Raw genomic sequence first — 24,401 nt, forward strand, 5'->3', positions numbered from 1 at the left:
ATACATGTTTACTGAACACGTATGTATCCTGGAACTACCAAATACACGGTATCTTCCTACAATGATCCTACATTTAGTGGGAAAAGACAGGTAGCTGGGGGCTGTGTTGCAGTACACAGGTTAAGCCATCACCTGCAACGCCAGCACCCCACATGGGCACCAGCTCCTGGGTCTTACTACTCTACTTCTGATCAGGTCTCTGCTAATGCAACTGGAAGAGCAGCAGAAGATGGCCTCAGTGCCTGGGCCCCTACACTCTCACAGGAGACCTGGATGAAGTTCCTGGTTCCTGGCTTCAGCCTAGCCCAGCCCTGGCTATTGTGGCCATTTGGGGAGTGAGCCAGCATGTGGAAGACTTGCCTCTTTCTCTGTAACTGTTTTTCAAATAAATTTTTTTAAAAGGCAGTAAACACACACATAAGATAATTTTGGACTGTGAGAAATGTTAAAAATGAAATAGAAAGTAATATGATAGAAAATAGTGGGCTCTGGGCTAGCACTGTGGCGTAGCGGGTAAAGCCGCCGCCTGCAGTGCCAGCATCTCATATGGGAGCTGGTTTGAGTCCCGGCTGCTCCACTTCTGATCCAGCTCTCTGCTGTGGTCTGGGAAAGCAGTAGAAGATGGCCCAAGTCCTTGGGCCCCTGACCGTGTGGGAGACCCAGAAGAAGCTCCTGGCTCCTGGCTTCGGATTGGCACAGCTCTGGCCGTTGCGGCCAATTGGGGAGTGAACCAGCAAATGGAAGACCTCTCTCTCTCTTTCTCTCTGCCTCTCCTTCTTTCTCTGTGTAACTCTGACTTTCAAATAAATAAATAAATCTTAAAAAAAAGAATAATCTCTCTGAGGGACAGCAATTGAGCTGGACTTCAGCAAGAAAAAGGAAAAACAAAGAAATTCAAAGGGAACAATGGAAGGCCTATAAAGAGAAATAAGGGAGACGGTAAAGTGGGGCAGGAAGATGTCAGTGGGATGAGAACCCTATGGGTAAGTGTGAGATGGTAGGAGAGGGAAGAAGACATCAATAGGAGGCCATTCATGCAGGGCTTTGTGAGCCGTAGTTACAGTAGAGACCTTGGATTTTAATTATAACTCCATGGAGATTCCTAACCAGAGCAGATAATGAGATGATCCAATCTTTGCGAAGATTACTTTCACCTTTGAGAAAGAAAATGGATTGTAACTGTGGGTGTACAGTACACACTGAAACAGGCAGACAGTTTGGAAAGCTGTTTCTGTTGTCCTAGTAAGAAATGAATACATATTCACCTTTTCCTTGAATTAGAAACACATGACTGCAGACCATCAGAAAGGATCCTCTTATAATACAATTCAAAGTAGAGGAAAAAGGATAATATAGCTAAAGGATATAAGAGATACAAATTGTATAATAGTTTCCTTGTCTTATAGGTGGTTAATTCAAAAGCCAAATATTTGTGAATTTATTTCACTCACTTAAAATCTCATGAGTGTGAATCAGTCTGTCTTCTTCTTCTTTTGAAGATTTATTTATTTTCAAAGCCAGAGTTACACACACACAGAGAGAGAGGGAGAGAGAGAGAGAGAGAGAGAGAGAGAGAGAGAAAGAATAAGAAAGAGAGAGTTCCCACCAGATGATTCACTCTCCAAATGCCTGCAGTGGTCAGGGCTGGGTCTGGAGCCAGAGCTAAAAGCTGAAATTCTATCCAAGTTTCCCATGAGAGTGACAAGGAGCCAAGTACTTGAGCCATCTCCTGCTGCCTCCCAGGGTCTGCACTAGCAGGAAGTGGAATCAGGAGCCAGAATTCCTGTGTTCTCATGAATTTGTGTTTCAATTGTCATGAAACAACAATCTCATCCTGAAAATTTCTACAAAACCAATAAATTATTTATTTTTAGCTAATACTAATTTGGGCCTGACTGCCCAGAGTCTATATTTTATTGTCAATTCCCCGATTTTTCTCTACTCAAATACATAGAGATGGTAAGCCTTTATTTTAATTCAACAATATATTTGATTTTTAAAAAGTAATGTAGAAAATGTATGAACATACTTTCCCTATTAAAAATGAGTCTATTATAGATAAGGCAAGTTTCTGACAATAATTTTTAATTCTGGTCTCTTTCCTTCTTCCCCAGGGTAATCTTGTTTTTTAAAAATTATTACAGTCTTTTCATACTTTATTTAGCTTTTCACAGATAAACACAGGAATTCAAATACATACACATTAAACATGTTCAATATTATTTACTGTTTCTTTCAAGTTTTAATGCTATCAAGCTGACTATCATTCTGCATCTCATATTTCACTCAGTGATTTTTTCTTGAAGTCTTTCTACATAGATCTACAACCGTCAGATTCAGAACAGGAAATTCATGTCAAGCAGAAAAAAAATTTGAGGAAGGAACCCACATTCTACAAAATTGTTGGAAAGGCTAAGGGTATAGGTCCTCAGAGAGCTGACAGAGATCTTTCACAGAACACTAGAAAGCAGATGCCAAGGGGAGCCACAGAACTGGCATTACTGAACTCAGCAGCCAAGAGTCAGGGACCAGAAAGGCATTGACACCTGTGATATCAGCATCACAGCCTCCTGACACCACAGGCTAGTCTGGTCTTTGCCTATTCTTCTAAAATCATTTCTCAGTTCCCAAAGACTGGAGAGTGAAGCGTGTATGCTGATGCAGAAAATATTGCATCTTTGTGACCTTTCACTGGCATATCCAGCCCCTGCCTTGGAAGGCCTCTGACTTGCTTCTGCCTTCCAAGTCTCATCAAACCAGCAAAATCCAGCATTTATTCAGAAATTTAACTATAGTGGAGTCTTGGATGTGTATTCTATGGCTTTCTAATTTCTACTACATATATACATATACATATATATCCATTATAACCCCATTCTTTTTAAAGTAGCTATAACATTATATATTATGATATAGCAGCTTATTTAACTACTACTCGTTTGCTTAATAATCTATTTCCATTTTTTCTTTTGTAAATTTTGTGAAGGCAGGTGAGTTTTAAAGAAATACAGAAATATTGTGAACATGTGTTTTTGGAGAATGAATCACTCCAATTAGTATCATCATTCAGATCTCTGCTCAAAGCACCTTCCCTAGAGAAGTCTTTCTGGACCACCTCTTAGACTGATACACCTACCCCACCCACCACTCTCTACCCAACTCTCCTGCCTTATTTTCTTTATAAAATGTGGAAATTCTCATTTTATGTATTTATTATCGTGTTAATGTTTGTCCGTCTTTCCCATTAGGCTGTAAGATCTACAAAGGCAGGGACTTTATTATATCCATTGTTGTGTTTTCACTACTGGAAAAAATGTGTAGCCCTAGGAAGTGCAAGATGAATACTCATTAAGTGGATGAATGAGTGAAGTATGTAGTTAAAGATATGAAAAATAATATCAGAATCTAGATGCTTTTACTCAAAATATCTAAATACCTCCTGAATTTTTGTTCTCAGGAAAATTAGGTGTGTCACTGAAAAATAATCCGTAGCCACTGAGCTAAACAACTCAGACTTGATGAACAAGTTCCATTTCCTATGAAGAATTACCAAAGTAGAACTTCTTCAAAACCTGCCTCCATCTGTAAATTCATTCCTATTAAAGTATGTATAGTCCTAGTGAGAATTTGCAGGTCAAGCATGTTTCAAATGAGCAAAGCTGTGGAAGAATTAATGTATGACAAAAAGACCACTTATATTTATGTCATTTGTCAGACTGATTTGGTGGATGAAGTTGGTTTCATTGGGGAGGAGCTCTATGCCATGAAAGGAAGACTGGGATGTGAGTCAGACACTGAATCACCAATCTGTGCTGGCATTTCTGGGGTGCGTCTCTCAGATGACCAATCTAAGTAATATCTACTGTATTTTTCTAAGTACCCAAGTCAAACAGAATTTTCATTTCTTCCTCTACACCACAGATCCACAGCTGTCATCACACTTGTTAAACAAGTTTCCTTTAATTACTTTCTGTTATTGCTCCCAGCCCTTAAAATCCCAACTATCATTGTGGTTAGCACATTTACCTGAGAACCACTGATCAGGACATTTTACCAGCACATTATGTATAGGTAAGTGGAGATTTGCTTGCCCCAAATATTAACATAAATAGAGTTAGCAGTCTTCAACAATATGATTCCCACTTCAGGACTGAGTTGAGGTGGGAAAGTGTAATTTTTCCATAGCAGTGTGGATTGTTAACATGGAGACAACCTTGTTACAAATACGAACTTGTGTCTGGAATATTTAGATTCTGTAATGCTTTGGGAAGTGCTTCAGAAAGGCAGCATCCAGTTCAACATCCTGTGAATGAAAAATAATATGCATGTGTGACTATTGTTAAGTGGAGAGGGGATGGCAGAGAATATTTTCTTTTCTTCATAAATCAAGAACTAAGTTGCTGTTAGTAGTGATGATGATTATAACTTCCTTTATTTAACATTTTATGCTTTTTACAGTGTTTCTTTGAATATTATCTTGACTCTTGCATTCCTATGGCTTCAAAGATGGTTCTCTGTAAAATGATATTTAAATCCATGTATTTTTATTTGTTAAATGTTCCTGAATCAGGGTAATATAATTATGCATATAAATATGCTATTTATATTTAAGTTGTCTAAGTAGATAATAATTTCAAGGGAACAGTGATTATTAAAGGAAAAATTCAAGAACATATTTCATCTCACAAGAAGTTTTTATTGATATATAATATATAGCAAAATTGTCTCTAATTAGAAAATATTTAATGTGCAGATATCTGTAAAATATAAACTCATACCTCACATAGATATTTCTCTAAAATGCTGAGTTCTTTTCTCAATAGTTGAGTGCTTTAAAATATGTATATATAAATCATCTATATCTGTATATATTCACATCAGTGTTCACACAAAAATGTGATCAGAATGGCCATACTGTAATAGAATATATTCATAGCATTTAATCTTAATTAAAGTAAAAATCTGTTTAATGATTCCCTTTAAGGTAAGGTGTTATTTTATTCACAATCCTGATGTTTTCTTGTTGGCCACACCTTGATCATCCAATAAAAGAGTGATCACATGCATTCATAAGTAGAGCAGAAACAGCATCATTCTTTGGTTTGGCTTTGCTTGTGACATATCATCACCTTTATGTTGAGTGGATTGTTTTTAAGTCAACTTCTTATCCTTCAAAATGTTATCCCTGTGTGAAGCCCTCAACCTGAAAGATTTCAAAAGATTAGGACTTGTTTCTAAAATTTCCTGGTTACTTGGAAATGTCTAAGCTCCAATTTAGTGACCAGATTTTCAGAATGTGTCATTAATCTGATCACATGGCAAAGAGATTTGGAGGGATCTTGAAACATGATTGACTCTGCCAATGCATTTGATGAGAACTTAGAGGCTGTGTGTGAGTACCTGATAGTTAAAAGGAAGAAAAGGAATACATCAGAAGTAGGCCTAAGGACTTAAAACCAAAACTTAACAATTTCATTTTTTTTCTTAGCATGAAACCTGTATGATAGAATGGGAACAAAATCTCAGAAGGTGGCTTTGTTTCAGATCCTTGTCAAGGTGACACTCAGACGTTTAAGTCTAGGATTTTTTTAATAACAAAATATAATTTATATTTTGTATCCTTTGCCAGTAATTTCTTATGTGATTTTTCAGAAAAGAAATTTATGTTTGAACTACCAGAAATTGACTAATAAATGAGTTACTTTTTAAGCAACTTAAAAACAAGTTATAATTTCTAACATTTTTAGATTATGAGTTAAAAGTAGCTAAAACTGGGAAAAATATCTGAACTGTGAAAAGAAACAAGGTGGTAAAAATGTACAGGAAGGGGGCAGCATTATAGCACAGCTGGTTAAGTCACTGGCTTTTTGATGAGTCCTCAATGTGTATCACCAACTGTGGCTCCTCAGTTTTCCAACAGTTTGACTTCTGTAGTTGGGTACTGGAAATGTAAATATAAATTCAAGATAGGAAAATTCACCACTTTTCTCCCCAAATTATATATTTTAGATTTCACTTTACTTTTCTTCTTCTTGAAGTAAAATCCTGAGTCATATTTAATGTATTCTTGCTTTTTTTATTTATATAATTAATTAATTGCCAAGTTCTGGTGCACACTCTACTGCTGCAAAGCTTCTCAAATTCCTCACTTAGCATTCTTTTTTAAAGGTTTTCGGCATCTTTGTTGACTTGTAATTTATGTATAAAAACTACACATATTTCAAGTACCAATTGGTGAGTCTGACAGATATGCACCTGTGAATTAATCAAGATGTTGAACATTTCCATCGTCCTGGTTTCTTGTGCACTTTGCCAATCCTCATTCTACCCCATCTGCCATCAACCACTTTTCTGTTTTATGTCACTATAGATTAATTTATATACTTTTGGATTTTGCATAAAAAGAATTATACACTACTTCAATCATTATACTTACTACCATCCAGCTATTCTATTCTCATAGATGATAGAACCTTTTCTCATTGACCTCCACTTTTATTTTCTCCCTCTTTCAACTACAAACTTGTACACTGCCTTTGGGTTCACCTTCCTAAGTGCTACAAATCATCCCTGTAGTCATTTCCACAGGATGAAACTGAAACTTCTCTGCCATGACCTGAAGGCTCTACAACAATATGGATACCTTTACTCTATTTCCTATCCAAGATGCACTTATTCTTGATTTCTCTTGTGGTCATTCATATTATCTATAATGTGAGGCTCCACCTTATATCCTGGGTATGACACACACAAATAGTGCTGTGGTCCCAAACCACAGCATTCACAAATGGAGGTAATAAGACTGATGGGTACAAATCATAGAGAAGGCACATAGCTCAGCAGTTGGGCTGCAGTGTGCAACACCTGCATCCCATATTGCGGTGCCTGGGTTTGAGGCCCAGGCTGACCTCTGCAGCTGCTTGTTAGTGTGCATGAGGCAACAGGTGATAGATCAATCCATGTGGAAGATTTGAAGTTCCTGCCTCCTGGACAGTTGGGAAGCGAACCAATGAATGGGAAGTCTCTCTGTCTCCATCTCTGTTTTTCTCTATGTCTGTCTCTCTGCTTGTCAAATAAAATAAATAAATAAAAATATATAAAATTTAAAAATACTCTCAATGTAGGGTCATAAGGAGCTCTGCAGAGAAGACTTCAAATGAATAGGAGTTGACAGAGTGGAGTGATCAAGTTCAAGTAGCCACTTACTGGGTAAACCTAAGTTGGACATACTAAGCAGAAGAAATAACATGAGAGTATGGAAGATGGATGTGTCCACAGAACACTGAATAGTTTGAAAGAATTGGAACACAAGTTACCTGCTTGAGAGTGAGACAATGTGGTAGAGGGGTTGGCCTAAGAAAGGGCACATGGGCAGTCTACTTATAGAAATATGAGGGAAAGATAGAGTGTGGGGCACTGCCAAAGAATTAATAAATATGATGGAGAGGATGCAAGTGTTGTGGCCCAGTGGGTTAAGCCTTTGCTTTAGATGCATCCTATTTCAGAGTCCAGTTCAAGCCCCTGCTACTCTACTTCTGATCCAGCTCACTGCTAATGCACCTATGAATCAGCAGATGATACTTCAAGTACTTGAGGCCCTGCTAACCACGTGAGATTTTTGGATGGAATTCCTGGCTCCAGGCTTGGCCTGGCCAGCCCTAGCCCTAGTTGTCTGGCTGTTGTGATTATGGAGTGGATGAACCAGCAGAAGGATGATTTTCATTCTCTCTCTCTCTCAAATAAATAAATATTTTGAAAAATATGATGGATTTATTATGTTCTCTTGTGATGCTTGCCATTTTATCACTGGAATTGGAGGGGTATCAGCTAAGAGTGAAGAGGGGGTGGATGGTGCTGCAGGTCTGAGGAAAAAAGAAGAGTGAGCTCATCTCCCAGGAGAATGATAAAACATCAACAGAAAATAGTAAGAAAATGATCTTATTCTATTAAAAATGTTAACCCAACCCAATGTATTTTTACCTATGATTCAAAACATCATACACACTGACCCCAGTTTCTGTTTCTTATATGAAAAATCAATCTACCCTGGTAGATAAAGTAAATTAAAAACATATTATTGTGAAAATTAAAAGAAATAAAAAGAAAGGAAGGAAGGGGAATGGAGGGAGGGAGGAAAGGAAGTGTCATTATATTCTTAGAATTGTATCTATGAACTATATGAAACCAGTTCTCTTTATAGTAATAAAACATTTTCAAAGTTTTCAATACAGAGGATCGTCAAAAAGTTCATGGGAAATATGGATCATGAAAAAAAGTTAATGTATATGGGTGAAATTGACATTTTGAAATCTGATTATTGTTTATAGCCCTTGTCTATGCTCCTGAGGAAAAATGGTTTTTCTACTTACTACTTGTTGAATTATTTTTTTTAAAGATTGATTTATTTGGAAGTAACAGTTACAGATGGAGACAAAGAGGGAGGGATGGAGAGGGAGAAACAGACAGGGAGAGATCTTCCAACCCTTTATTCACTCTCTAGATGGCTGCGAAGGCCAGGGCTGGGCCAGGCCAAAATCAAGATCCCCAAGCTTTATTCAGGTCTCCCATTTGGGTGGCAGGGCCAAAATAATTTGGCCATCTGCCACTGATTTCCCCATGTGATTAACAGAGAGCTGGATTGGACTTCAACTAACACCCATATGGGATGATGGCATTGCAGGCAGTGGCTTTATACTTCAGTGCTGCCCCTTGTTGGATTCTTTATTGGAGTTAAACTTGTGATTATAAAGTAAATTGAAAGTATGTCATTATAATAATTAAAATAAAAAGTAAGAAAGGAAGGAGGAGGGAGGAGGGGGGTGGGAGCAAGGGTGGGTGGGAAGTATCATTATGCTCTTAAAACTATATATATGAAATACATGAAATTCATTCTCTTTATATAAATAAAAAAGAAAACACTGCATGTATTTCAAAATTTTTGTACCCAAGTAAGCTTTTTAAAAATTTTATTTAAGGCGTACAAATTTCATGTATTTTGTATATACAGATTTAGGAACATACTTCCCACCCTACCCTCCCTCCTATCAACTCTCCTACCCTTCTTCTTCTTCCCTCTCCTATTCCCACTCTTAATTTTTACAAAGATCTATTTTCAGTTTACTTTATACCCATAAGATTAACCCTACACTAAGTAGAGTTCAACAGAGAGTATGAAGAAAAAAATGCTGTTCCTCAACAGTAGAAACAAGGGCTATAAACAATCATTGATTCTCAAAATGTCAATTTTCCAACATATTTTACTGTGAAAATAGCACATAATATAGTGAGAATTTCCATCCCCACGAATGGTCAAGTGCAAATTCTAGGTCCTTCCAGGAATTCAACTTCACCCAAAGCAGGGTAGGATTCCACAATCTGTATGTATACTAAGCAGCTTCAGATGATTCTGATTGAGATCATCGTCCAGTAACACCTGAAGAAGCCCAACATAGAAGACAAAATCTTGGTATGATATCAAGTCTATCTTGTTGCTACCTCTTTGTAGCAGTCAGAGATCCCTAGTGAAACAACCAATAGGATCTAGAATTAGAGACATACGTATATGAAGGATGTTCAAATTTTTCATGGAAAATATATGCAACAAAAAGATTAGGCATGGATTTCAATTTTTTTGCATGCAAATAAACTTATCAAAGCACTCTAATACTTAAGGATATTATAAGTGGTAATATGATCCAAGTCATATTTTTTAAAATTAAGATGGATTTAGGCATAAAGAACATCTAAGAGATTTCTGTCCCCCCCCTCCCCCCTTTTCTCCTGATCTGGCAAGATGGTCAATTGTTGATGCTGATTATATCTCTACCCATAGATTGTAGGGAGAAACTAGATGCCAAATATAGATAGCTTGGCACCAACCGCCACACTTCTGAAAAAAATTTAATAAAACATGTACAGTAAAACAAATAAACTCTCATAACCCAAGTTCAATCAGAAACTTCAAAGGGAATATCTGCACCTTCCCTCCTTCTCACTTCCTCTTCTTTCTTTTCTTTTTTTTTTTCCTACCTTCCAATATCTTTTGCTATCATTGTGACTAAGTTGTGGAGCTATTAGGGGTAAGAGAAATGAAACACAGATTTGAAAGACTATGCAATTTTCTAACCTATTCCTCATTTTCACATTCTTCATGTGCAGACCAGTCACAGCTTCCCGGACATCTCTGCCATTATGGATGATTGCTCTCATTGTGTTTGGAGTCTTGGCAATCCTTGGAATTACTATTGGTCTCCTGGTCCATTTTCTGGCAGTAGGTTGGTAAATTGTATATTTTTACTTATTTTATTTTTAATAATAATTATTTCCATTTCTATGAAAGATAAGCAGTAAATTATCTTGCTTTAAGATGACATCAGCAACTCTAGATCCCATAAACAAGCATTGGTAACATTGGCCAAACACTGCATTGCAGACATTTCTTTTAATATACACAGGTAAAAGAGTGAATACCTATTCAGAACAACATACAAATGCACAAGTAGAATTGATAAGGATAAAGATAATTCTACCAAGGTGGTAGTATATGTGTTATTTTATCATCAAAATATTACATTGGTTGAATGTGAGAAGAGAAATCAATGGATACTGAATTTTGATTTTTTTAACAATAGAGACATTAATATAAAAACTGTTTAACAGACGTTTTTTAAACTTTGATGAAGTTGGAGTCTTTTTTAATAAGACATGGTTTAACTTTAGATTCATTTATATTCTATTATGAAACACATGAAAATCATTATATTTACATTTCTTATTTGTTCCCACATTTCCCAGTAGTTTGTTCACAATATTATTCTTACATAGTCAGTGTTTACAAAAGTTTATTCTGATTTATGAACAAAATTGCTATAGCTGTTTAGATTTTAAATACATATGCTCACCATCAATCTTTTTTCCTTGTCTTCGCCATGCACAGGTACTTTTTTCCCCTTCAAAACTAGATGCAAAAATAGATTAAAGGGTCAAATAATAAGGGCTTTTAATGAAAAAAAAATTTAATTCCTCTTCCACTATTTCTATCTCCCATTTCTCAGAGGCAACCACTCTCAGCCCTGTAGTTTATTCTCAATATCATTATATCCTATTTTTTCCAGTTTGTGTCATTCTCCCTTCACTTTTTCCTATGACAGATGAGCCTATTTCACCATACTCTGACAACATGGATGTTCTCTTGGGTTTTCCATTTGCAGCCTCCTGAGGATTGCCTTCAAGTATCTGTTGGGTTTAATCCCCAATGTGTGAATTCCATTTTTCTATATGTTTTATCATTTTATTCACTCAATTTAATATAGCAGATATACTCTTGGAACTTTTTGGGAAAGTGTAGTGCCAGCGTCACAGGCAGTGGTTTACCTGCTACACCACAATTCCAGCCTCTTAGATGATTTCTTTGATGATTTCACTATCTCAAAATCATTCTGGAGCTCCTATTTTCTTTATATTGGGCCTCCAAAAAGTAGCCTCTAATTTTCTTATCTTTTCCTATTTTTCATCCCTTAATCAAATCAGTTTCTTGATGATTTTTCTCAATTTTACATTTTAAATTTTATATCAGTTCCATTGTTTCTACTATTATGTATTTAGATTCTAAACTATTTTCTATAATCAACTTTTTGTTGTAAAATAGTTTGATGTAAATTATTAAAAAAAATTTCCTGTGTATAAACATATATTAAAAATTTAACCCAAGTAGTCTTTTTTCTTGACTAAGATTTTCTCTGATTATTTAGCCAAAAATTTCTCAAATATATGTTGATCCTTTGGTGTCTGCTAATGTTAAGAGTGAGAATTAAAGAGCTAGATGGAAGTGTCCCATGTGAGGGCTGTCTGTTGATAATGGCTTTTACTATTGTTGCTCTCTCAGTTGTTTTGTTGAGAAAACCCAACTTACCAGAGTATCAAGTCTTTTATCTTGAGTTAGTCAGAATTTCTAGTTGGAGAAAAAAACCTCCCTTGCTTAGCTTGGATGTAACATTTGCTGTTCAGTTTCTGTAGTCAATTTGGGAAGATTCAATACAGAAATTTTGCATATGGTGCACCTGACTTCAACTATACCTCATTTTCCCTGATCTAAAATCATAGACATTGTGGAAGGTATTGGGATCTAGCAGTTTTAACCAATTTTCCTGGTTTTAATTCCACTTTACCCTTACCTTTTAAAGTACTTGGTGCCATTTAGGGTTCTTTGCTTCTGAAGGGCACACTGAACATTTCTTGAGTTCGGTAGACTAGTAACCACTCACCTGCCTCCAGTTTCCACAGTGGAGGCATTGTCTTCTCTTGCATCATCATTATTTTTGTGGTTCAACTTTTTCAAAATCAAACTCAAACACTTTTCTTCTCATTTTAAGGGGATTTTGAAAGATTTATTTAGCTGTGTTTATCAAAATCATCTTTTTTACCTAATTGGCTTTTATTCTTGACCCTTATGCCTGCTAAGGGTGGCATAGGTAACTTGTTTTAACAATAAGCTGTGAGCTCAGGAAGAACTCCCTTGCTATTCTCATGGTAAACTTGGAGATTCTGAAGGAAGGAGGGCAGTCTGTTTGTCCTTGCTAAAGATAACATTTTGGGGAGGGAAGCTAATATTTTACACCCCAAATTCCACTGGGATCCCCTGACTATCTACTAACCCATCTGACTCCTCACATTCCCTCCTCTGGGATGGAAACCCTAGCATCTGGTAGGGGGAACTGGGCTATGATCGCTCTGGCTGCTTCATGCTGAAAAGGGGCATCTTTGGGAAGGGGGATCAAGACAGGGTTCCAGCAGGACGTGGCTTCTCCAGGGGGATGCAGTGCCAGCTTGCAGAAACTGCTCCCACTTGAGGTTTCATGCACATGGCCACCTAGAATTTTGCTTTTTTAATTCTGGAGAAAATAAATCTAACAACCAGTTTAAACTCACAGGATCTAAAACCAAGGACAGAGTCATTATTAGAGGCCCTAAGAAAACTGTCTAAACCATTGAGAGGCAAATACAAACTGACAGAAAGGGCTTGAGAATAATCTGTTGGGCTTTAAGGCCTTGCCACTTATGAGGCTCAGACTTATCTCTTCACATATGGTACGTAATAAGGGAGGCACCCTCTTGACTTCCATTACCTAGCTGGCCTGGGAGGAGAGCTGACTTGGCATTTCTAAAAGGAAAACATTTTTAGTTAATATATGTTCTGCCTGCAATGTTGTTGACCCTACTTGGCCATCCCCTCCATAGCAGTGGTTACTTTAGAAGCTGGGCCGAGTGAAGGGCTTTTCAGCTTAGAGAGAACAAGGCCTGTGGCTCTGACCTGGAGCCCTTCGATTCCAGGGCAGGTTCATTTCCAGTGACCCAACTCTTGGCATAACTGCCAGGGCTCTTTATAAGCTGACTTCTACTGAAGCCTGGCTTTCCACATTGAAAACCAAGGAAGTGGGCTGGCCTGTTGGGTCTCTTTGATGGCTGATCACTGTGTAAAGCAGCCATTAATTGGCCCGCCACCTATCTTTACATTGCTTCTGCAGCCTAGCTTCTCCTCCTCCTGTTAACCTGTTTCTTAATCTCTAAACTATTGCTGGAATATTATTTGCTCAGATGAGCTATTTTTTTGTCTACAATATCTTTGATACTATGAGAACTTCCGTTCCTCTGATAATTCTTTTTCTGGTTTTTATTTATAGACTTTCTTATTTTTGATATTTTTGTCTCTAACATCTATTGGTTCTTTTGTCAGTATTATATACCTTTTGTGATTTGGGCCAGGTGTTTTCTTTTCTTTCTTTCTTTCTTTCTTTTTTTTTATTTGACAGGTAGAGTTATAGACAGTGAGAGAGAGAGACAGAGAGAAACATCTTCCTTCCGTTGGTTTACTCCCCAAATGGCCACCATGGCCGGCACGCTGCACTAATCCAAAGCCAGGAGCCAGGTGCTTCTTCCTGGTCTCCCATGCGGGTGCAGGGGCCCAAGGACTTGGGCCATCCTCCACTGCCCTCCCAGGCCACAGCAGAGAGCTGGACTGGAAGAGGAGCAGCCGGGATTAGAACCCGGTGCCCATATGGACTGCCTGCGCTACAGGTGGAGGATTAATCAAGTGAGCCATGGCACCGGCCCCTTTTCTTTAATTTAAAGATTTATTTTATTTGTTTGAAGGGCAGAACTACAGAGAGAGAGGGAGAGACAGAATGAGAGAGATTGTCCATTCATTTGGTAACTCCCCAAATGGCTGCAATGACTGGGGCTAAGCCTGGGCCAGGTCAAAACCAGGAGCTAGGAGCTTCTTCTGGGTCTCCCACAAGGGTGCAGGGGCCCAAGCACTCGGGCCATTTTCTGCTGCTTTCCTAGGCACATTATCAGGGAACTAGGTCAGAAGTGGAGTAACCAGGACTCAAACTGGTGCTCACATGTGATGCCAGCTCTGCAGGCAGTGTCTTTATCTGCTATACCACAGTGCTGGCCCCTTATCTATAACAGTCCTCATTTTAGTGTATTTTTCACATTTTGATCATGTTTACTTCATAGATTTTGGTGGGAATTTATGGCTTTTTTTGGGGGGGTGGGGGGCCTGGGACTTGAGCCTGTTATCCTTATCTTTTGTTATTTTTTTGGGCTTGGAGGTAGGTAGGAGATTGTAGAAGGGCTTTTACTCTGTCAAAATAAATAGAAGTCTTCTCATAATTCATACTTCAATCCTGATATTTCACCCAGAGCACCCTTCGTACAAAAGAAAAGCAAATATATGTGTTTCAGGCTTTCTTCCCAGATATAAGTTCTAAGTAAAAAGTCCTGAAAATATTGTGAAGTTATTTCCTGCCTCCTTCCTGATCCATCTTAATTCATTCTGGCATTTGAATGACTTAGAGAAACTGCAATATTAATCACACAATGCAGGTATGCCTTATGGATATTCTCATCCAAGTGCTTATCTTCAGGTCATCAGGTACCCACCCAGCACAATGGCCATGCTCACCATGACCTCTCAGCATAATTAGTGTGCAATTTTAGTATCCCATAAAAACTACTACCTAAAATTAAATTAAGAATAGACTACTCCAGAGTTGATTTCCTTATTCTGGGATATGGTTTCTTAGTCTTAAATATCTCAAATATTCAGTTGATTCAATCATTCTAGGAAAAGCACTCCATTCTATTATAATAAAGGCTATTAATATCTTCCAATGTAGTAATTTATATGAATGAATATTCATGGTTTCTTAAAGTTGTAAAAAGTAGAAATAATTCATCCAAAGAATTAAAGGGTGCATTGTGAACTTTGGATTATGCAAAAGAAGTAGAATAGTTTTAAGTCTGATTTTTGCTACTTCTCCTATAGCCTAATAAACTACCATTGTAAAGCTTAATCTCTCTCTATATTACAAAAATCCATGACCCTCAGGCAAGATAACTTCAGTTAACAATGTTACTTAATAAATAATTTCAATCAACCATTTTCAGAATTTTTCTTAGGACTTTCTGACTTCTTTTTTCCATAACTTTTCTTGATATATAATAGCTTATCATTTAAAATAAAATTATAATTTATTTTGAAAATAATGTCTCCTTTTTCTTTATTCATATAGACCTTGAAGTAAAAAAATCACCTTCATCATTAATTATATCCTTTTAGTAGCCTTGTAATGGTCTTATACATATTGAGCCTGTCTCCTCCACAAAAAGAGTTTCAAAGCAGTGATCACACTGTAAAATAATATTAACTATTTTACTATTTATTATTTGTCAGGAACTCCTGAACAGCATCTAGCAAATGTATTCCTAGATGCTTAACACCCATCATATATTCAAGAAAAGAGATAAATACATTAATTTGTTTAGTGTCTGTAAACTTTGGTGTCAGATAGTTTGAGTTTTGACCCTTGACTCCTTTAAGTAGCTGTGTGGTATTGCTCAAATAACTTAATCTCTATGAGACTACAGTCCTGATAAATGAGTATACTTTATAAAGTCTTTCTAAGGTATGCATATAGTACATGCTTAATAAATTATAACTATTTTATTCTGGTAATTCATTATTGCAGCAGAATTCTCATTATATGTATATGTACATATACATGCATGTGTATATGTGTGTGTATATTTTATTTATATATATGTGTATATATGTATGTAGTTGGTCCTATTATATGTAGGTCCTATAAAAACTTCCCACAATGCCCAGGCTATTAAACTATACCAGAAATATTCACAAGGGTTTATCAATATCTAATATAAGCCTCCTACATACTACCTTGTACTTTTTTTTAACCTTGTATTACTTTATAATCAAGATCTGGATTTGGAATCCATTTAATTTTATTGGTTCTTAAATCATTTCTTATCTTACAGAAAACAAGACCTATTACTATCAAGGTAGCTTTAAAGTGTTGGATATCCCAAATAATAGGAATTATGAAAGGGAGACATCACCAGAAAATAACTATCTTAGCAAAATCCTTGAGACCAGGGTAAGTTCGTATTTTTCTATTTTTTTCATTATTTATTATAGATATTATAGATATACTATTGAAATTTGATATTTGACTCTATGTTCTCTTTTAACAGATGACTGATGCATTTCAACGTTCTAATATTTACAGACAATATATCAATTCTCAAGTCACAACACTGGTGTAAGTAACTATAACACTAACCACCAGAAAATAGATCAACCCATCATAGAAACCATTGCAGAGAAACCATTGCATTTCAAGTTCTTCTATAAAAAAAATCTATTGATAACAGATGCTCATTAGCCAATAAACTGCTTACCTAACATTATCATAAATATCAGATTAATTGTTCCATATAAATCAATGCAATGTTTGGAGTTATTTAGTTGAGTCATCAAGCCTATTAAGAATATATATATTTTTTTTAAATAACATTTCCTTTATTTTTACCACTATTAAGAATATATTAATCTTCAAATTACAGATGATTTGTCCTTCTAGTTTTCTAAGTATTTATGTATAGAAAACATCAGATGATCCCTAAACTATTATTTGATGCTGTAAAATTTTTTATTTCCAATCACATAAATACATACCTTATTTTCTCTTACCATTCTTCTTGGAAATCAATGAAATGCTTTGTGGAACTGCTTCTAGAGTTCTTATTAGATATAGGTTAGAGTTCCAATTCAATCCCATCAAGGTGGCATGTACCAATGCCATCTCACTAGTCCCAGTGATCTATTTCTGTTCACAATTGATCATAATGATAGGACTAAGAGTCAAAGGGATCACATAAACAAGAATAGTGTCTGCAAATACTAGCTGATAGAATAAAAAAGGGAGAGAACGATCCAACATGGGAAGTGAGATACACAGCAGATCCATAGAATGGCAGATGTCCTAAACAGCACTCTGGCCTCAGAATAAGCCCTTAAGGCATGCGGATCCAGCTGAAATGCCCATGAGAGTATTTCAGGCATGGAAAGCCAAGACACTCTGGGGGAAAAAAAAACTACATGAAAGATCTCCGTGAGTGAGATCCCAGTGGAAAGAATGGGTCATCAAAGAAGGAGGTACCTTTCTCTGAAGGGAGGAGAGAACTTCCACTTTGACCATGGCCTTGTCTAAATATGAGCAGAGTCGGTGAACTCAAGACTTCCATAGCCTTGGCAGCTCATGACAAGAGCCTAGGGTGATTACTAATGCCATAAACAAGAGTGTCAATTTGTTAAGTCAACAACAGAAGTCACTGTGCACTCACTCCTCCTGTAGGATCTTTGTCCTTAGTGTGCTGTACATTGAGATTTAATGGTATAACTAGTACTCAAACAGTATTTTTCACTTTATGTTTCTGTGTGGGAGCAAACTGTTGAAATCTTTACTTAATGTATGCTAAACTAATCTTCTGTATATAAAGAGAATCGAAAATGAATCTTGATGTGAATGGAAGGGGAGAGGGAGTGGGAAAGGGGAGGGTTGCGGGTGGGAGGGACGTTATGGGGGGGAAGCCATTGTAATCTATAAGCTGTACTTTGGAAATTTATATTTATTAAATAAAAGTTAAAAAAAGAAAAAAAAAAGATATAGGTTAGAAGAGAGGATATCCACACCAGGGTTGAAATAGGAAAACCATCTAGTCACCATGATAAAAGTACAATAACTATGATATTTTTTGCTGTGTGCAGGTTTGGAGCAGATGGAATAGCAAAAGCATCTTTAGAATAGGATTTAAACAACCTGACCCCAGTCATGGCCACTTGGTAGCCATAGAGTCTTGGACAAGCTATTGTGTCACTTTGAGTCTGTTTCTCTCTCTCATGAAGTGCTTATAATAATGACCATTCTGCTTTGCTTATAGAATTGTACTCAGGATAAAAATTTAATGTGTATAAATATTTGCAAAGAAAGATATTTCAAAAAAAGGTGATTATTGTTTTGACCTCCATCAGTGCCATCAGACACTGTCCACTCCTCTTCCTTTGCTCCTGGAATTCATGCTGTCTCCTGGAATTATAGAATGATTAATCCCAACTAGAATTAAACTTGGGGGTCAATTTTAGTATTGGAAATAAAGGGAAAACTAAGAAGAGTCCAGTAATCCCTCAGAGGTGACTGCAGTCACAAGGATTCTATGCTGTTTTTCCCAGCATGTAAGTTCAGGGATAGACAGCAATGGCCAAGAAAAAGAAATGGAGAGGACACAGTTCAGTTTTTCACTCTGGCATACACTACCACGACAGCCAAGCTCATGTGTCTTGAGAGCTTCCCAAGAATTATTATTGATTTACATGTCAAAATGTTGGACACCCCATAGGTAGACTCAAAGATATCATGCCACTTCATATGCTAGCCTCAGTGCTCTGTGGCCATGTCTACATGTTCATTGGCCTGTCTCTTGAGCTCATACCTTTTTCCCAATTGCAAGCCTGAATACCACAGTCAGATTAATCTTCCACAAGCACAGTTTTATTCAATAGCTTCTTATCACTGCTGTCAATTGGCTACCATTAAAGACCCTTCTCTATCTGAACCCAGTTTCCTAGACACTGTAGTCACTGGGTGCCTTGGCATAGAGTGACAGAGAACACAGTGCGTATTGCTCAAATGATGGAGTCAACTGCAGTGAATCTGAATTCCAGTGTGGTAGCCACATATTTGTGAACGCACTATATAACCTCAATTTTTCCTATCTGTAAAGCAAAAATAATGGCCACACCTTGTGTTTGATGGGTGGAAGGAGCTGCTTCTCATCCTAAGGCAGATATGAATGCTTTACACAGTTCCCATAAGCAGTGATTTCTCTTGCAGTTCTTTTCACCATGTCCTACAGTTTTCAAAAGCAGTGTTGTATTTGCTGCATTATTGTTTTAGAGGTCAAGTGTACTAATAAATATGATAGCAAAGTGCCTGGAATGTAGCAGATGCTCAATAACTGCTGAAGAATATTGTTGCCTTCCAGTTATTCTGGAGTATGATTCCTCTGCTTATCTGCTACAAGAAATGTGTTACTTGAGGATGAAATAGAAATGAAAAACACTCTAAATTCTGGGATGCATATCCCTTCTCCCTTGAAAATTTCTCTGATCCTTTAGGCAAAAAATTGCTTGTTCTTCCTCAGAATATCTCTAATTAAGGTAAATAAACAAGATAAATTGCTTCTGCCCCATTTGTTAAAGCCATTTGTGTAGATGTCTTGTCTCTCTGAAAAGTCTGGAATTTCCTTGGGCATAGGAACCATTTGTTAGTTAACCTTGCATCACCCAAAAGTAATAATCACAGGTATTTTATAGCAATTTCTCAGTAAAGTACTAATGAATACAAGAATAAATTAAGCTAGCTCTTAGGAGATACTGTTACCCTTTGCAGCAGGCTTTCCCTACTCTCGGATTTGCAGGAAAAAAAAATCTCTAAACTGAATAATATAGTGGTATGTACACTGTTACCAAGTAAACATTGGTAGTTGGCTGATCCAATGCTTAATCTAGTACTGTACAAACCTATATAAGAGAAAAGGAATCCTGAAAGATCATGGAAAGAAGAAGTAAGGACTATGTCTAACAACATATGAAAACTTTGTTTTTTCCAGTCCTGATAACAACAGTGTGACAGCACATATATGGCTGGTCTTCAAGTCTACCACATCAAATAAGGAAAACACAAGAAGAAGAATCGAAAGCATCTTACGTCAGATGCTGAGGAGCGACTCAGGATCCTTGACTACAGACCCGAACTCTCTGAGCCTCATGGGTAAGCACATGTACGGGATGTGAGCAGCATAACTTACATTATATTATTAGTAATACGTGTCTCAAACAGGCACAGGGCTGGTATTCAATAACTTTACTAAATGAACAAGTTATGATTTGGGATCAGAGCAATTATTTGTATTCCTCATCATTAACAATGCATTCAAATCATAGTAACGCCACACCTTGTGTTTGATGGGTGGAAGAGCTGCTTCTCATCCTGAGGCAGATATGAATGCTTTACACAGTTCCCATAAGCAGTGATTTCTCTTGCAGTTCTTTTCACCATGTCCTACAGTTTTCAAAAGCAGTGTTGTATTTGCTGCTTTAAGATGGATCACTTTTTAAGACTTGTACATATGAATAATACTTGCAATTTTTCCTCTTTACATGAAATAGAATGCAGTTCCAATTAAACAAAAATGTCTCTCATGAGAAACTACAAAGACGGTACTTCCATATTGTGCATTCACCCGTAGTATGAGAAAAATTCCAATAAACCAATATCCTGTCCTTTCTATGCCCACTGTATCCTGAAGTTCCAAATATTTCTAGACCTTCCTGCTCTGCCGAACTTATCATCCTACCCCAGTGCCCCAGGGTCAGTGGTGCTGGGTGTTAAATTTACCATGGATGTTTTGCTCTATTTCAGAAATCAGTAAGGTTGATGCTGAAAGGATTATCAACAACCGTAAGTTCATAAATTTTTAATTAACTATGTGAGATCACCTGAAACTTAACAGTTAAGATTTGGTACTCTTGAGCAGGCATAGTTTTAAGTACTTTGCATACAATAATCCACTTACTCCTCATAATGAACTCACAGATAGATATGATTATCATCCCATTTGGGTAACAGGAAACTGTAGCACAAAGAACAGAGATGGTGCCCAATTAATTCATCTTGTAAATGGTGAAGTCAAAATTGAAATGCAGGAAATCCGGTTGCCCAGCCCATGGAGTTCACTGTGATTTTATTGCTTCCCGTGGCTTACCTGTTGTCCAGGGGCTGAAGTGTCTTGGAGCCCAGATGCCGGGTCTGGGATGATTTGGGGGCCGTTAGTGACTCCCATAGAGATCGCATTCTGCTCCTGTTACTGCAAGATGGTGACAGATACGTGCAAACAAGAACAGCCCAGCTCACTCTCAGCTTCACAATCAAATCAACAGTATCTTCCTATTCTCAATGGAACAAAATTGACCATTTTTCACAGGCTGTGGGAGACGAGCAAAGATGTCAGCTACGTATGATAGAATCAAGGGAGGCTCCAACGCTCAGGAAGGAGAATGGCCGTGGCAAGCTAGTCTCAAGATGGATGGCCGACACTACTGCGGGGCGTCGCTGATCAGTGAGAGATACCTGGTGACTGCGGCTCACTGCTTTCAAAAGTAAGATCCTCACATTGCCAAAGGATGGGGGCACCACAGGCCGTGGGGCAGTTTGAATTTGTGCCTCTCATCCTTGTTCAGTTCGCAGGATCAGTCCCTCTCATTCCCAAAAATCTCAGACAAATCATATAGTAAACATAAGGCTTCCTATCTTACCAAGAAAAATGGAAAGAGTCACTCATTTTGGATACTACATTTTTTCTTCACATGATTCTTATTTCTTATCATTTTGTATTCTAGACATCTCAGATTGCCCATTAATACATCCTCTTGGCACATAGCCACCTTCTTCCCCCTTCCCCATCCCCATGTCCCCCATCTTTTAGGCAAATGTAGTCTGATCCAAAATACCACTTTCCCTGAGAAGTCTTCCAGGGAAGATTAGATGGTTCTACCTATTATATACAAACCATTTAAACAATTATTATAGCTGCTATGTTTATGCCTGTCTTTAGACTTAAGTTTCTAGGATTGGCTATTTACTTTCACTTCTTATCTTCATTGCCTTACATAGTATATGTTTTAGGAACTCAAGCAAGAAATTTTAAATTAATTAAAACTCATATTGTATCATTGTTAGTGAACTACAGAGCAAGGAAATACTAGTGCAAAGTGTACAGTGAATGCAGAATTTCTACAATTTACATTAGAAGGCAGTATTCCTATTGTTTTGAAATAAATAACATGATTTTTCTTTCTTTAGGACCAAAAATCCAAGAAACTTTACTGTCAGCTTTGGCACTGAAGTAATACCCCCCTACATGCAACGTTATGTTCAACAAATCATTATTCATGAAAACTATATCAAGGGTGAACATCATGATGATATTGCAATTATATTGCTCACTGAAAAAGTTTCATTTACGAATGATGTACACCGAGTTTGTCTTCCTGAAGCCACACAGGTTTTCTCACCAGGTGAAGGAGTTGTTGTTACAGGATGGGGAGCATTTATATATGATGGTGGTAAGTCTATAATATACACCTTTGTATGTTGTGCAAAGTACAGAAGCAACAAGAAAAATTAGACATCTAGGTACAGAGTCAAAAGTATCAGTTACCTCTGAATGCCCAGAGCTCCCGGGCCATCTCTCAGGGAATGAATGATGCCCATGGAGTCGATGATTTGGCAAACATCAGGGGTGTGGAACATTCCAAGGAAGCTGGTTTGGATAAGGAGCTTTCCTTACCTGGAGAATCTTTAGAAAGTTCTGGTTCAAAAATGTAAGAAGAGAGATAAGTACAATGAAAGAAAACCCTGGAAAGATGTTTCAGATGATCATTTGATTCTTTTTCATTGATCTGAGTAAAGAAATGTGTTTTTTCAACTTAAGAATAAGCAGCAAATGTCGGCTTCACATTCAGAGGACAAAGGGAGTTTTTTTTTTTTTATCTTAATGTGTGTCAGAGCAACTCTTGTGCTAATAATGTTTACTTCCCATAGACGAATTCCCCGTGTTGCTTCAGAAAGCACCTGTGAAGATTATTGACACAAACACCTGTAATGCCAGAGAAGCGTACAATGGTATGATACTGGACACAATGCTGTGTGCGGGGTACATGGAAGGAAATATTGATGCCTGCCAGGTAATTCTGGACATTACTCATATGGACACACAGTACAAAAAATAACTGCTAGTATTTCATGTAAATCACCAATATGTAGGCAATTCTATGCTTCAACTAATTTTCACTTTGACAATCCATCAATGTTCCTGTCAACTTTGTGATAACCAAAACTCCTACATGCAACATGTGCTTATAAATGTCCGACAAACCCTGAAGTTGGACGTAGTCTGAGTCATGCATTGTCCTAAGTCCTTCACAAATGTTACTTCATTTAATCCTGATTACAGTCTTACAATTTAGATACTACCATTGTTCTCATTTTGTAGATGAGGAATCTGAGGCAGAGGAAACTTAAGTCATATGCACAAAGTCACAAAACCTCATATTCAGCAAAACTGGCATGAAAAACCAGGGTGTCTAGCATCACAATCTATGCTCTTAACCACAGTTCAAAAAGCACCAGTTTCAGGAATAGTTCCATTACTTTCAGTCCAAACCCAAATTCCTCTTACTTTCTTATTCTCCTCATGACTAGAACCATGGCTCCTTTCATCAGATACAAAGTCCTGAATTTCAAATATTTTCATATCATGCATCTACCGGAATCTTTCTTATAGAACTAGAGCTTGTAACACACCATATTATGACTTCCAGTTTCAGGTAAGCATCAGAGTCCCTGAGAACATATTCTCGTCTGCCACAATTGAGGTTAAGGAGGATACAGAGATTTACATAATACATCATCCTATTGTCTCTAGGAAAGATTAATCACTTACATGTTCTTCTAGGCTAACCATTTAGTGTTACATAAAATGTTTTCATAATTCTTTGTTTTATTTAGGGTGACTCTGGAGGGCCACTGGTTCATCCCAATTCTCGAAATATCTGGTACCTTGTTGGAATAGTGAGCTGGGGAGTTGAATGTGGCCAACTCAATAAGCCCGGGGTCTACACACGAGTGACCTCCTACCGCAACTGGATTGCCTCCAAGACTGGTCTCTAAGAGAAAAGCAAAGCATCTTGTAGCAACCATCACAGGCCGTTTTCACCTGTTGCTCCTAAGCATTATTTAACATGTATTTTGAACTTGGGTGTACCATGACCTTTTTGAAAGAATTGTGGTCCTGAGGACATATTTATAAATTTTTATTTTAAGTAGACTCAATAAGACAAAACAAGAAATTTCATTTTTGGCCCATAAAGGTCTAAGCAAAAAAAGTGCTGCCATTAAAAATAGACTATTGTAATACTA

General features: G+C 37.2%; 1 protein-coding gene across 1 annotated transcript; it reads left to right on the forward strand.

The window, feature by feature from the left end:
- The first annotated feature begins 3,922 nt into the window (after positions 1 to 3,922).
- Positions 3,923 to 24,401, forward strand: LOC100343994 (transmembrane protease serine 11B-like protein). Its single transcript, XM_017347524.4, has 10 exons — positions 3,923 to 4,071; positions 10,159 to 10,274; positions 16,339 to 16,457; positions 16,555 to 16,622; positions 20,032 to 20,192; positions 20,844 to 20,882; positions 21,406 to 21,580; positions 22,284 to 22,546; positions 23,025 to 23,167; positions 23,991 to 24,401. The coding sequence occupies exons 1-10, from the start codon at positions 4,064 to 4,066 to the stop codon at positions 24,150 to 24,152; spliced, it is 1,254 nt and encodes a 417-aa protein (XP_017203013.3). The 5' UTR covers positions 3,923 to 4,063; the 3' UTR covers positions 24,153 to 24,401.

The sequence above is a fragment of the Oryctolagus cuniculus genome, chromosome 8 (genome assembly GCF_051225735.1).
Source record: "Oryctolagus cuniculus isolate XC-2025 breed Fujian yellow rabbit chromosome 8, ASM5122573v1, whole genome shotgun sequence".
In the NCBI taxonomy this organism is placed as follows: domain Eukaryota; kingdom Metazoa; phylum Chordata; class Mammalia; order Lagomorpha; family Leporidae; genus Oryctolagus; species Oryctolagus cuniculus.

What these genes read in the sequence shown, in the direction of transcription:
- LOC100343994 (XM_017347524.4), top strand. An exon ending in GGTCCATTTTCTGGCAGTAG is followed by an intron (nt 10,275 to 16,338) that starts GTTGGTAAATTG and finishes CTTATCTTACAG; the next exon opens with AAAACAAGACCTATTACTAT. An exon ending in GAAATATTGATGCCTGCCAG is followed by an intron (nt 23,168 to 23,990) that starts GTAATTCTGGAC and finishes TGTTTTATTTAG; the next exon opens with GGTGACTCTGGAGGGCCACT.